This window comes from Sitodiplosis mosellana, unplaced genomic scaffold (assembly GCF_009176505.1).
Source record: "Sitodiplosis mosellana isolate CC-2019 unplaced genomic scaffold, AAFC_SMos_1.0 Smas_scaffold_5, whole genome shotgun sequence".
Taxonomy (NCBI): Eukaryota; Metazoa; Arthropoda; class Insecta; order Diptera; family Cecidomyiidae; genus Sitodiplosis; species Sitodiplosis mosellana.
In genome coordinates, this window is record NW_022595248.1 from 3,886,928 (window position 1) to 3,899,347 (window position 12,420).

At 36.7% G+C, this 12,420-nt stretch overlaps 2 protein-coding genes across 10 annotated transcripts in view; one reads left to right on the plus strand and one right to left on the minus strand.

Annotated features, from left to right (window-relative positions):
* Positions 1-12,420, plus strand: part of LOC129567030 (phosphopentomutase) — a 30,806-nt gene that overhangs the window by 17,185 nt on the left and 1,201 nt on the right. For 3 of the 9 annotated variants that reach the window (XM_055443508.1, XM_055443503.1, XM_055443502.1), the window contains exons 2-6: positions 10,370-10,463; positions 10,703-10,965; positions 11,080-11,325; positions 11,413-11,823; positions 11,892-12,402. In XM_055443508.1, coding sequence (XP_055299483.1) covers positions 10,386-10,463; positions 10,703-10,965; positions 11,080-11,325; positions 11,413-11,823; positions 11,892-12,402 — 1,509 coding nt within the window. In that variant the 5' untranslated portion in view covers positions 10,370-10,385. Of the gene's footprint in view, positions 1-8,209; positions 10,195-10,368; positions 10,464-10,702; positions 10,966-11,079; positions 11,326-11,412; positions 11,824-11,891; positions 12,403-12,420 lie in introns of those variants that run through there. The other 6 variants (XM_055443505.1, XM_055443504.1, XM_055443506.1 and 3 more) reach the window with 6 other exon arrangements.
* On the minus strand, positions 663-8,172 carry LOC129567035 (START domain-containing protein 10-like). Its single transcript, XM_055443515.1, has 4 exons — positions 6,176-8,172; positions 5,848-5,986; positions 5,488-5,752; positions 663-5,343 (listed from the first exon to the last, which is right to left on the minus strand). Exons 1-4 carry the CDS (start codon positions 6,474-6,476, stop codon positions 5,173-5,175), a joined length of 876 nt encoding a protein of 291 aa, XP_055299490.1. The 5' UTR covers positions 6,477-8,172; the 3' UTR covers positions 663-5,172.

The following is a 12,420-nucleotide window of genomic DNA, read 5'->3' on the forward strand; positions in this document are numbered from 1 at the left end:
CACACTGCATTGATTGACGTTTCTGCAAAATCTGCATGCTTTCGCCAGTGTGTCCATAGTTGGGCCCCGGAGATGGTGTGAGTGTTGGTGGTGGTGAGACAGCAAAATAGAGAAATTTCGTAACACCATGCGCGCCTTGTGCATGCTCTAAACTTCAACTGGATAGCAACACTGACGGAAACTGTGTCATTGTTCGCAACTTGGAAAATTAACACCCGAAAATGTGAAATTTTATCACTAAATTCTGCACAACGCGTATGGGTGAACCGAATTTTATTGGCGATAAATACGTTTTATTTTTACGATTCGACGGAATAAGCTATTTAGACGACCGACTCTTGGATCGCCAGACACACGTCTCAACGCAGTCAAAGTCGAAGTGAATTATAAATTTCCCTATTTTTTTCACCCGCATTCGTACATTCGGTGTTGAGCACTCGAAGGTGTTGGTGTTGGTGTATGCGGTTCTCCAACACCAACGTACTAACGACCTGTCAAAACTAAACTGTAGTTCTATTCTATAAACAAACATTTTTCTACCAATCCTTCTTTATTAATGTGAATACCCATAAATTGTTATGATATTTATGCACGTTATGACCGCAATTATACCGTTCATATTTCGGTTTGGCGCAAAATCTACTATTAAAACCTGAACACGCTTTGTTTACCGTCGAATGACGTTAATTTCAATTTTCAATTCAGTGCTTTAAGGATTTACATGCGAATTTTTTTTTCAAACCAATTTGAAATTTGTAATTTGATACGTGTATCAAAGTTCAGCGTATACTGAGTTGACAAAATGGTTTGGGTGAACAAAGTGTATGCTATGTCTGTAAATGTTTTTTCTTACTGAAAAAGCGTACACTTTTTTGTGTAGCCAATTTTTCCTTCAGTAAACATAGGCTTTTCCCGAGCTGCGGAAGCAATCCCGTCTTATCGCAAAACAGCACGGACATTCATTAAATAGCAAGAAGACTGCGAAAAAATTTCTCTTTCACTTTTTTCGAAGGGGACCGCATGATGATAAATAGGCACAAGAAATTCATTGCCCTATAATGGCGCTGCTATTAAGTTACATTAATTCCGTTAACTGTTTGCTGAGGATTGTTTACCATTTGATCCCACATAATTTATGTTCATATTGCGAAGACAGACAGCCGTGTACATTTTTCCTTTCATCGAACAGGCCATTGGTCTTGTGCTAATAAAAAGCTTCAAAACAAACAACTTCAAAGTATTTATCGATAAGCGAAAGCAATATTCATCAAATCCATCGGCAACAACGAAAAAAACACCCGCCTTTATCATAAAGGCTTTATGGCAACGATAATCGATTTTTGGTATGATGTGATTATTACTTTGTTATTGAATGGAATGAATACACAATTAATCGGCGTGCTTCACCGTATGTTTTTTTTAAATAGTTAATAGCAACATCAACAGTAATTGCAACAACGTTGTGCCTTCCATAGTTGGATGAAACAGAAATCAAACAGTTTTTTCTGCAATTGAATTGACTTCGTGTCAAAACATGGATTGTGTTTTAGTAAAAATTAATCAAATTGACCCACATGTCCATCACTTTTTGAGTGTTTGCTATTTTTTTTGATCGTTTGCCACTTTTTGGCCGGTCGTCAGTTTGTTTCTGACCGTTTGTTGCAACTTACAACTAATGATTCAGAATCATCGCATTTTAATCTAGTGTGATGATATCTGGGCTGAAATTCTCGCGTAATTGAGCAAGTCCCAATCATTTGCTCACAAAAGCTTCAATGATAAAAATAGATTGTCGAAAATAAATGAAATTTTATCTGGCCCTTACGTGAGATGTGTGCCCATGTCTCACACACACATTTTATGATTATATTACCATGTTCATCCGATCCAAGTCGCACGACACAATTATAGTGATTTCGTTGCTAAAATCAGAAAAATTCATAACAAGATCACAAATTCAACAAAATGTCAATATTTAACACGCATATTTTTATTTTAACAACTCTCTGATTTGACATCAGTATATCATCGTACAATATTGTTCGTTTCCTCTGTGAGTTTGACCTGGATTTAAATAGAATATGATATCATTCCCATTGTCCTGTGTAATTTATCTTCATCGTCATCTTCTTCTTTTACTGAGTTTTTATCTTCTAAAAGGTCTTCAATTTAGTTTTATTTGTTTATTGAAAGTAATTGATTGTTTTTATTATTTTTTTTTTATCTCTGTTCATTTTATAGTTTATGATCTTAAGTGTTCAAAGTCTTAAATGCTATTGATGATACAGTTGTTAATGTCTCAGAGAACAAAATTTGTTTAAAGTTTTGTGTCTTCTTTATTTTCTCCCCCGAAAAAAAATTAAAAACTATGTTGAGACTACATTTTGGTTTCTAATTATTTTTCTTACAAATTCGATTGAGCTTCGTTATTGTGCTTTCGTCATTCGTTGTGATAGTAAAATGAAGCTCGGGGTAAAAGGAAAGGGACTCATGGGAAATGGGGCTAATCATCAACTAAAAACGCAAAAACTCTCGTAAAATGTTGTATCGTGAAATATTGATGCAGATGAAAATTAAAATGGAAAGAGAATTTGAACAAAAAATAAAATTTCCATTAAATTAATGACCATTAATAATATAGACGAATGTTATAGTAACACTGACTGAGAGAGCACAGCGCAATATGAAAATATCCAACCTTGAAAAGTTGGAAAAAAAAGTGCTGAAAACAGAAAAATCAATTGTAAAATCGTTATTTTTCTTCTGCATTGGCATCAATGGATGGTAAAAATATTCGTTTTTTTTTTTCGTTTCTGGAAGCACAAATACCAATGATGCTCCGTTTCTTCTTTGATTTCATTCACTTTGAATTTTCGAAGCTGAAGAACAAAGAAACACGGTTTTACAAAACAATGCATCGAATAGAAATGAACATGAAGTAAAATGGCTAAAAATGTGTCTAGGTTATTTTTGATTAAATTGAACATTGGCATTGACTCTAGCCAGCGGTTTGTTTACAAAGGATATTCCCAAAGTTCTATCTCCCGTGGCGAGTACACCGCCATGTTCAACAGCATTTTCATTACGATTCAGCTTGAATACATTTTATATTGTTTATGTGTACTGTGTATATAGGTGAAGAGATGAATTGAGATGAATAATGAATTACTCCCACGCTGACTCCTTTCAATGCGATTTACAACTTAAAAATTCCATTAAAAATACTTCTTGCGCTTCTCCCGGTCTCGAATTAAAAATATGGTTACTTTGATATTTAATAATAATGATAATAATGATAATAATAATAATAATATATGGAAGCAATTTTCATATAATCAATTTAATAAATATGGAATTTAAACTATGTCACTTTTGATAAATATATATATAGATAATATACCATCTAGGCCAAAATGCGCACTCATTTTCATCCAGCATTCTTATTGTTTGATAAAATTTTCTGTGTTGGATGGTGTTTTTCATTTTAGATTTTCATGTTTGTTTGATATTTTTATAGATTCTAATGACAGCCAATTTCTTTGTTGTTTTTTTTTCTCGTTCTTTTGATGTTTAATAGATTTATAATTTTTATCTTTAATGATTTTATTTTTGTTCTAATCAGTTTTTTTTAGTGTGTTTAATCTCAAACTACTAAATTTACATGAAGTTTACAAATACCGTAGAAAATTCAGATAATAATTGGAAAAAGGGGGAGGAGGAAGAAGGAAAGGCGTATAATGAATAACTCTCTGGCTTTGAGATTGGAATGTGTTTGTGAGTTCAAAAGAAAGAGTATGATTCATACTGTATGAAAGAGTGAGCGATGATGTTCCATGAGACAAATATATATGGGTTTTGTTCACAGAGACCCTGTTTTTTTTTGTCATTAAAGTCACTTTTTTTTGCAGTGATCTCGATTCAGTACAGATACAGATAAAATGGTAGCAGTTGATAGAACCTGAATTTGTTTAATACATATATTTGTTGTTGTTGTCAAAGAGAAATAATATTAATTTACTTATACTACTACAATAATAATTAATAAACTGTTAATAAACATTAGAATGAGATCGTCTCTGTTATTATTTTTATTTAACTCTGCACAACCGAAAAAATGCCACAATTCAAAAATCACATTGAAGCGCTTGTCTGCAAACTTCTAACAAATTCTTCATCAAAAATTCCACTTTTTTCTCGTTTGCCCACACAAATCCAAAATTGACTGCTTAACCGTTCGCCTTAAATAAACACTATTTAATGATATTGATTGAGAGAAAACATCAAAAATTTCAACATAACTATCTGTTTGCATTGCATATATATAACCCTTCGTTTAAATGTCAACAAATTCACTTCTTCTTCTTGTTCGTCTCCTTTTTTCCCTCGATTCGTTTGCGTTTCAATTTTCAAAAGATTTGATGATTTAATAGCATCATACCGCTTGCTGATTGCAAGAAAATGTCTCATTAATTCGGCCAGAAAACCCAAAAAGGGAAAAACCGCAGAAAACTCAGTTTCTCTGTATGTGGCAAAATTGCTGCTTGGTTTCGCCTGCAGCCATGTATGGGTTGCTTCTACAATTGCTGAATATGCAAATGAATTGTACAACTGATCGAAACAGCTCCATTTTTTGTCTCCTATTTTTCCATACATTCGATGATAGATTGAAGATGAAAAAATGAATCTATATTATTTCATATTCGACCGAAATGTATTTCGCTGATTATTATTATTGTGGTATGCTCACGGCAACGAAGATGCTTCTGCTGCTGCTTTTGCTGTATGTGTATTGTGAATTCGCTTGTTATTTACCTTATACGCTCATGCATAATTCATCACAAAAGTAAATCTGTATGCAAAAGTAATCTGCCAATATTTTTGCAATTGCCAAAAATATGAGCACACAATTTTTCACGTCGCTTGAACAAGATTCTTACTCAATTACCAGTTTCGACAAAAAGTTTTTTTTTCTTCTTCTCCTTCCATTTCTGATTCGTCTTCGAAGGCATCCGACGCAAAAGAATGGATGATTTGTTTCATTGTTGTTGCTGTAGCCACTGTTGTTGTATCCATGCCGCCGTCATCGCCTTGAAACCGTCGGAATTCAATCATGCAAATGGCCGGAGAGCCATTCTGATTTGAATCATGGAACAAGTGATGTGCGATGAAGGTTTATTTATCGGTCGGTAGTTTTGGTAGCATGCGATGGAATTTTCGCAGGCTACCACCGCGCTTCTTGCGTCGCTCTTCCGGTTTCGACGATGACGTCGACTGTGAACTTGGCAACGATTCGATGGCACAACTATTTTTCCTACTATTTATAAATGATTCAGGAATTTGACACTGTTTTGAGAAGTTGGGACACAGAAAATGGAGAAGAAAAGAGAGATAGAGAGTGAGAGTGAGAGTGAGAGAGTGTTGCAGGAAATCGATTGTGGTTTTGGAATAAGTGAAAAAGTTGTATATGCCATAAAATAGTTAACTTACATCCAATACTGAAATGCGAGGTGTGATTATTTCCTCGGGAAAACGCCACGGTTTGCGATCACTCGTTTGTGCCGATTTCCATCGTTTATAACCCAATGCTGCTTTCCGTAAGTCTTTTACCATTCTTGGGCCCAACGAATGTGTTACTTTATTCACTAGCCAAGGTGGTAGTGTGCCTTGTGGATCACAATGTGCTATATAACCAACGCGGCAGCCACCACGCGGTTGTTGCCTTATAACAAATCCAGTTATGTGCGATACAGCTCTAAAAGCCCATAAAATTTATAGATTTCAAATGAAAATGTGTGAAAAATGTGGGACTGAAAGGGATGAAAAAGGGAATATGGCAAATGCACATACCGTACGTATCCTTTTTTTGGTGGATAATCCTTGTGAATGATGGAACGTGATAGGAGCATTTGTTCACCCCGTGGTCCCGTATCTAGCCATGACCGTAGTAGCACAAAATCTCTTGGCTTTAGCGGTGGCGGGCATGACACTGTTTCCAATCAAAAACACACAATGTACAATAACAACAGAAAGTTTTTCGTTAGCAAAATGCACTCAGAGAGAGAGAGAGGGCGAAAACTTCAGACTTAACTTTTTAATATTCTTGCAACGAAAGTTGACAAGAGACACATAGGAAGAGAAAGAGAGAGAGAGAGAGAGAGAGAGAAAATCAACTCACTTGCATAGTAGCCAACGTCGTTATTCACATTAAAATTGCCAATATCAAAACTTTCAAGCATATGGGAATCCCATTCTTTGCGATAATCCGGGTCGAGCAGCACATCAAACACACATTCTGGATCGATGTCCTCGAAACGGGAGTTTATCTTAACCATTTGAAAATTGCAACCGGGCACCGAACGTGTCCACACCAATGTGTTTGCTTTGCATACTTCGAGCGACCAACCGTCATCGGTGTCAACTAAACGCTTCAACGATGCAAAATCATCGTCGTCTGCAATGCACGCCAATTCTTCCATTTCGTTGAATCTAATTTATTATTTTATGAGCGAGTGAGAGCAAGTGTATGCGTCTGTGTGTTCTGAGTCTATGAAGCGAATGAGCAATTTTTTTTCTTCTCGTTTTTTTTCCCTCTCCGGTGGTGGTGTCGCCAGATCTAAATTGCATCCGATAAATTTAACCACTTCACTGCGTATACTTTGCCACTAACTGTCTTTCCCTTTAATGCTGGCGCTAATATGGTTATGGTGTACGCTTCTTGTTATGTATACTTTTTTTTCTATTCGCTACTGCTGCTGTTGCTGCTCTTCTCACTCACTCACTGGAGGCAAACACGTTTAACTAATATCTGACCTAATTTCTATGCATGAAATTGTTTCAAAACATGCCTTTGTGTGCTTTCCTTTTCAATATATTCATCACTTAACTTTCCATTTTTCCTATTTCATCATATATATTTGTATATGAATGACTTTTGTCTCAACAACTCGCTCTCATATGTTTCGTATTCTATATTCTTTGTGTGTGTGTGTTCGTGTTTTTTTTTTGTTTCAATCAACCATTTACTCATATGATTGTTATGGCTTTTGTTGTCACCCAAGTTTTTCTCTTATTCTTTTTGCCTTCACTTTCCATTCATTTTGGTGGAAGTGATTCACGTCGCCCGCATCATCACTATCATCACACTGTTTGTACGCTGAACAATCAACAGGCTTTGTATATATGATGCGATGTGTGTGTGTGAGCGCCAGAGAGAAAACTGAACTCTCTATGGCTATACAGCTATGACGATGAAATTGAAATTCCAAGGAAAAACGGAACGGTTTTTTCCTCTGTCTTCCTTTCTTCTTGTTTTACTATCACAAAAATTGAAACCAAACAATAAACCGCCCAACGTTTCGTATGTTGAGTACACAATCTGTTCCGCACAAAATTGAAAGAAAAAAAATTACACCAAAAACGAAATGTCTGGTCGTGTAGTGTGTGATTGGTGCTTTTGTATTGTTCATTTGATATTTTACACCCTAATTTCTTGATATCCCATTTAAATACATCTGGCGTGTTCTATTTATCATCATAGAGAAAAAAAATGTGCTCTACACTCACTCACTCACTCACGCGTTCCGTAATTCAATCAATACTACGAATGAATGTTTTCCGTGTTCTATAACATTTTAACAAAAATATCACATATTTTTCACACTTCTTCTGCATGTTGGTGCGTACAGTACACGGCACCAAATAAAACAGCCCGAGAAGTTAAACTCCAAATTAAAAGTAATAAAACCAAAAAGGAGAAATTAAAATGGGAAAATTAAAACAACGGAAACGCACAGCAGAAAACTTTACAAATATATGCCTTCCGGGAGGGAGGGCGGTTGGTGTGTGTAAGAGGATTTGTATGTTTTTTTTTTTAAATGTTTATTGCTGCTGGTTGCGTTTTCTAATTTCGTTATAATACACACCACACATAAAAAAGGAAACTAACTATGTGTATATCCAAGCGCAGTGGAGAATAAGTTAAGAGAATAGCAAATTTGTTTGAGCTTCGGATTCAGTGAACGTATTCCGAATGACTGATGATTGCTGACGACAGCGAATCAAATGCAACCAACATCCAAATGCTTTTACCGTACCGAGCGAGAGAGCGTGTGGAGAAGAGAGCGAGTGAGAGAGAGAGAGAGAGAGAGTGCGAGGAATATCGAACAATCTCGACAAACACCAGGATAAAGCTCAACCACCGTACCAGTGTGCGAATGACTGTGTTAACACACACTCGACGAACCACAACGCTTTTAATAATCTCTGTGAAAAGCTCTCTCTCGCTCCAGACGAAAAATTTTCGTCGTCGTTCTTCCAATTCAGTGATTCATTCGGCAAGCGAGCACAGCGCATGCGTCATACATTTTCTTTGTTATTTTTTCCCTTCATTCGTTTGGTTTGTTTTGTTTTGATGTACATTTTAATATTGTGCTTTTTTTTGCTGCTGCTGTTCTTCGTGCCGGAACATTGTGTATACGGTTTTCCCACTCGGGCCTCTCTGTATGTGAAACACAGTCTCAGCCGACTAGTCAGTGTTGATTTATCGACGTACGATGTTTAACCAATTTCAATTCCAAATAATTCACACAAATTAATGTTAGGCGTTTTATGTTAGTTGTATAAACACTTCCCGAGTTTGATAACACAGTGAACAAGGCGAGGATAAAACAGTTGACACAATTTGAAAATACCACACAATCATGATAAAGAAAATTGTGTGTTTTCGTGACGTATATTTGCATTTTGGCCTCGAACCGAGCCTCGCACAACTAATTTTCCATTACGATATACCATTTATTATTTATGGTTATTGGATTTTTTAATTACTTGCCCATTCATTTGTACGCTGGCTGCTGGATGAGTTTTTGTTTGTTCTCTCGACAAATGACCGTGGAATTCCGATGGTAGAAACCATGTTTTTTTGGTGATGGGCACAAGTCAGATATACATTTTGCTGCGTACCATTTCGAATTTTATTACGCATTAAATTACAACCACCATATAACCATTGGCTGGTTGTCTTTTTGCCTGGTGACAGAAAATAGCAAACAGCTAAGAGAAAATCAGATTTTGTGATGAGATCAAAATGAGTTTGTGTGTGTGTGTGTGTGGTTCTTATTAAATGAAATACATCTTCTGAATCGAATTTAATGCCATTATAAGAAATATCGACCGGAAATATTATGACGACGACGACGACGACGCCACCACCGCTGATATTTCCACAACATGGCCAAAAACACAACGAAATTAATGAAGCGCGATGGTTTTCATTGGAAATGTTAATTACGAAAATTCTAATTCGGTTTTTTATACGTTATCGCGTTGACCTTAAATGGTGGTGTAATAAGGCAACCGATCGAAATAACGTCAATCGAGAACGAAGTGAATAAACACAAACGATAATGATTGGAAATTGATAAGTGCTCATTTGCAATGTGTTGTTGTTGATTTTTCTGTTGTTTTCGGTCTTTATCGTTGCATAGTTTGATGTGAACGCGTAAAAATGCCAAATCAAACATAAATTCAATTCGGTGGAACGGCAGCGTGCGTCTTCAGCGGAATAATAGTATGCATTGTGCGCCCTTGCCAGAACACACAACCATTAAAGTCAAACAGCCGAATTATTGCTAGATTTCAATCTATGGATACGCGTGCCATGTTGGCTATAAATATTGTTTCGGCTAAAAATACCATTACTTAAATCTCTCCAATGGAGACGTGATTAAAATTCAAACGCCTTTGATTTTGAGCCAGAGCGACCCACACTTTGCAGAGAACCGAGTTTTGATAACGATGTTCGGAGACGTGTCATTCTTACGTACGTTGTGCGTGCTATGTGCTACACACACAGCTGATAAATTGCTCTCAAATGTCATGAACCTTTCGATGTTTTTAATATTTATAGCCAGATACATAAACACATCACATGTCGTCTCCATGACACGTTCTCGATACAATCCACTCGCATCGAAATTGTAAGTGCTGTGTCACCAAACACAAAACCAGCTTTGTTTCACATTCGATTCCATTGTAACACAAGAAATAGCTTTTTCTGTACACGATTCAACTATTTATAAAAATAGCAACATAGTAGTAAATGGGTGAAGTCAAACGCATCATAGGTCAAAACGCAATTGATTAAGACGACACGAAGTCATTTGTTGTCGTGCCACCGATAACCACAATAATCAAGTTTGTTTTTTTTTATTATTATTAACCGATTGGCGATAAAAATCGAGTTTACTTTAATGAATTCTTGCCTCAGTTACGATAGAACATTCGACGCAAGTTAAAGTTTTACGAGGCACAGTTTCACTTACAGTCGATTTTAAGTCATTTGTGGTTTTTTCTGTTTCATTTGTTTCAGTTAAACTTTGCGGAAAATGGCTTTGAACAACAATTCGGAAGAATGCAGCGACAAATTGCGCGCCAAAATCGACGAATGGCTCAAATGGGATCGTGTAAGTGGTGAACAATTTTCGTGTAGATTTAAAGTTGGAAGAGTTTGGGATTTTTGACTCGAAAATGTGTGGGATTTGGATCAAATTGAAGTTTGAGTAGCATTTTTGAATTAAAACCAAATTGAAACGATTTCCTCTCTTTCTCATTTTAGTTTTTTCATTCCGAAATTTCAATTAATTTTTTTTTTCAATTTCAACATCATTCACATTTTAATCCTCATGTCAATCTTCTCATTCAGAATGAAAAAACTCGTGGTGAAATCGAGTCATTGGATCGTCATGGAAACTATGCGAAACTAAGTAAGTTGATGTTAAACCGTTTGTCATTCGGAACGGCTGGACTTCGTGGTGTGATGCAAGCGGGCTACAATGCGATGAATGATTTAGTGGTGATTCAAACGGCTCAAGGATTGGCCAAATACATCAAAAAGTGTTTCCCATCTCCTGATCAACAGGCAAACGGTGTGGTATTTGGCTTTGATGGACGATACAACAGCAAACGGTGACTGCATAGCACATTTTATTATGGCAAAAAACCATTGAATATTTCACACATTTTTTGTCCCACTCCAAGGTCATACCAAATATCACTAATCGTTTCTTATCGCATCCGCAGTTTTGCCGAGTTATCAGCTAGTGTATTTCTTAATGAGGGCATTCCAGTACATTTGTACGGTGAAATGGTGGCAACGCCATTCATTCCGTTCGCAATATCGCATATGAATTTACTGGCCGGCGTTATGGTCACTGCATCACATAATCCGAAAGAAGATAACGGCTACAAAGTGTACTGGAACAATGGTGCTCAAATTATCTCGCCACATGATAAAAACATTCAAGCATACATTCTCGACAATTTAGAGTGAGTATTATGAGTAGGTGTTTTTATCAGAAATTGCCATTTAATTGCTACATTTAAACGATAATCGTTTTTCTTCTCTCCCACTAGACCACTGTCGTCGTCATGGGATTTGAGCAGTTTGAATTCACCGCTTCTCAACGATCCTTATCGCGAAATGTTCACTTTGTATTACGAAAAACTACTGGCAAACATACCCAGTGACATCTTGACCGAGGTCAATGCAAAGAGTGATATTCGATTCGTTTATTCGGCAATGCATGGCGTTGGCTACAAATTTGTTGAGAACGCATTGAAAGTAGCGAATCTCAAGCCACTTATTCCCGTTGTTGAGCAACGTGATGCCGATCCGGAGTTTCCAACCGTTAAATTCCCAAATCCAGAGGAGGGAAAATCCAGTTTAACGCTATCGTTTAAACTTGCAAACGATGAAAAGTGCTCAATTATTTTGGCCAACGATCCAGATGCCGATCGAATGGCCTGCGCTGAGTTCAATGAAAGGTTAGATATCTCAAAAATGTTTCATCAAACAATTTTTTTTAAATCAATTTTCCCATTAAAAATTACAGCGAGCAACAATGGCGAGTGTTCACTGGAAATGAAATCGGTGCTTTGCTTGGTTGGTGGGCATTGGAGTGCTACAAAATGCAATCACCGAGAAATGATCTGAAGGATTGCTACATGTTGGCAAGCACTGTTAGCTCAAAGATATTGCGTACAATGGCCAAAGCCGAGGGCTTCAATTTCATCGAAACATTGACTGGTTTCAAGTGGATGGGCAACAAATCATTCGAGCTGATCAATGAGGGAAAGACGATTTTGTTCGCATTCGAAGAAGCCATCGGATTCATGTTTGCACCGACCGTACTTGACAAGGATGGCGTGAGTGCTGCATGTCATTTGGCCAGTTTGTCGGCCTTTCTCAAAACAAAAAATCAAACACTCTGCGCCAAATTGAATGAACTTTACGAGCGTTACGGTTTCCATTATACTAGTAACTCTTACTTTTTGTGCTATGAACCCGAGATCATCACCAAAATATTTGAACGCATTCGAAACTTTCAACATACACCTAACTCGGTAAGTGGCTCACAACTA

Excerpts from the sequence above, each read along its gene's own strand:
- LOC129567035 (XM_055443515.1), bottom strand. The coding sequence starts at position 6,476 with ATGGAAGAATTGGCGTGCATTGCAGACGACGATGATTTTGCATCGTTG. Across the intron at positions 5,987-6,175 it reads CGACGTTGGCTACTATGCAA|TGTCATGCCCGCCACCGCTA; the intron begins GTGAGTTGATTT and ends GATTGGAAACAG. Across the intron at positions 5,344-5,487 it reads CTCGCATTTCAGTATTGGAT|TGTCAAATTCCTGAATCATT; the intron begins GTAAGTTAACTA and ends TTCTCAAAACAG.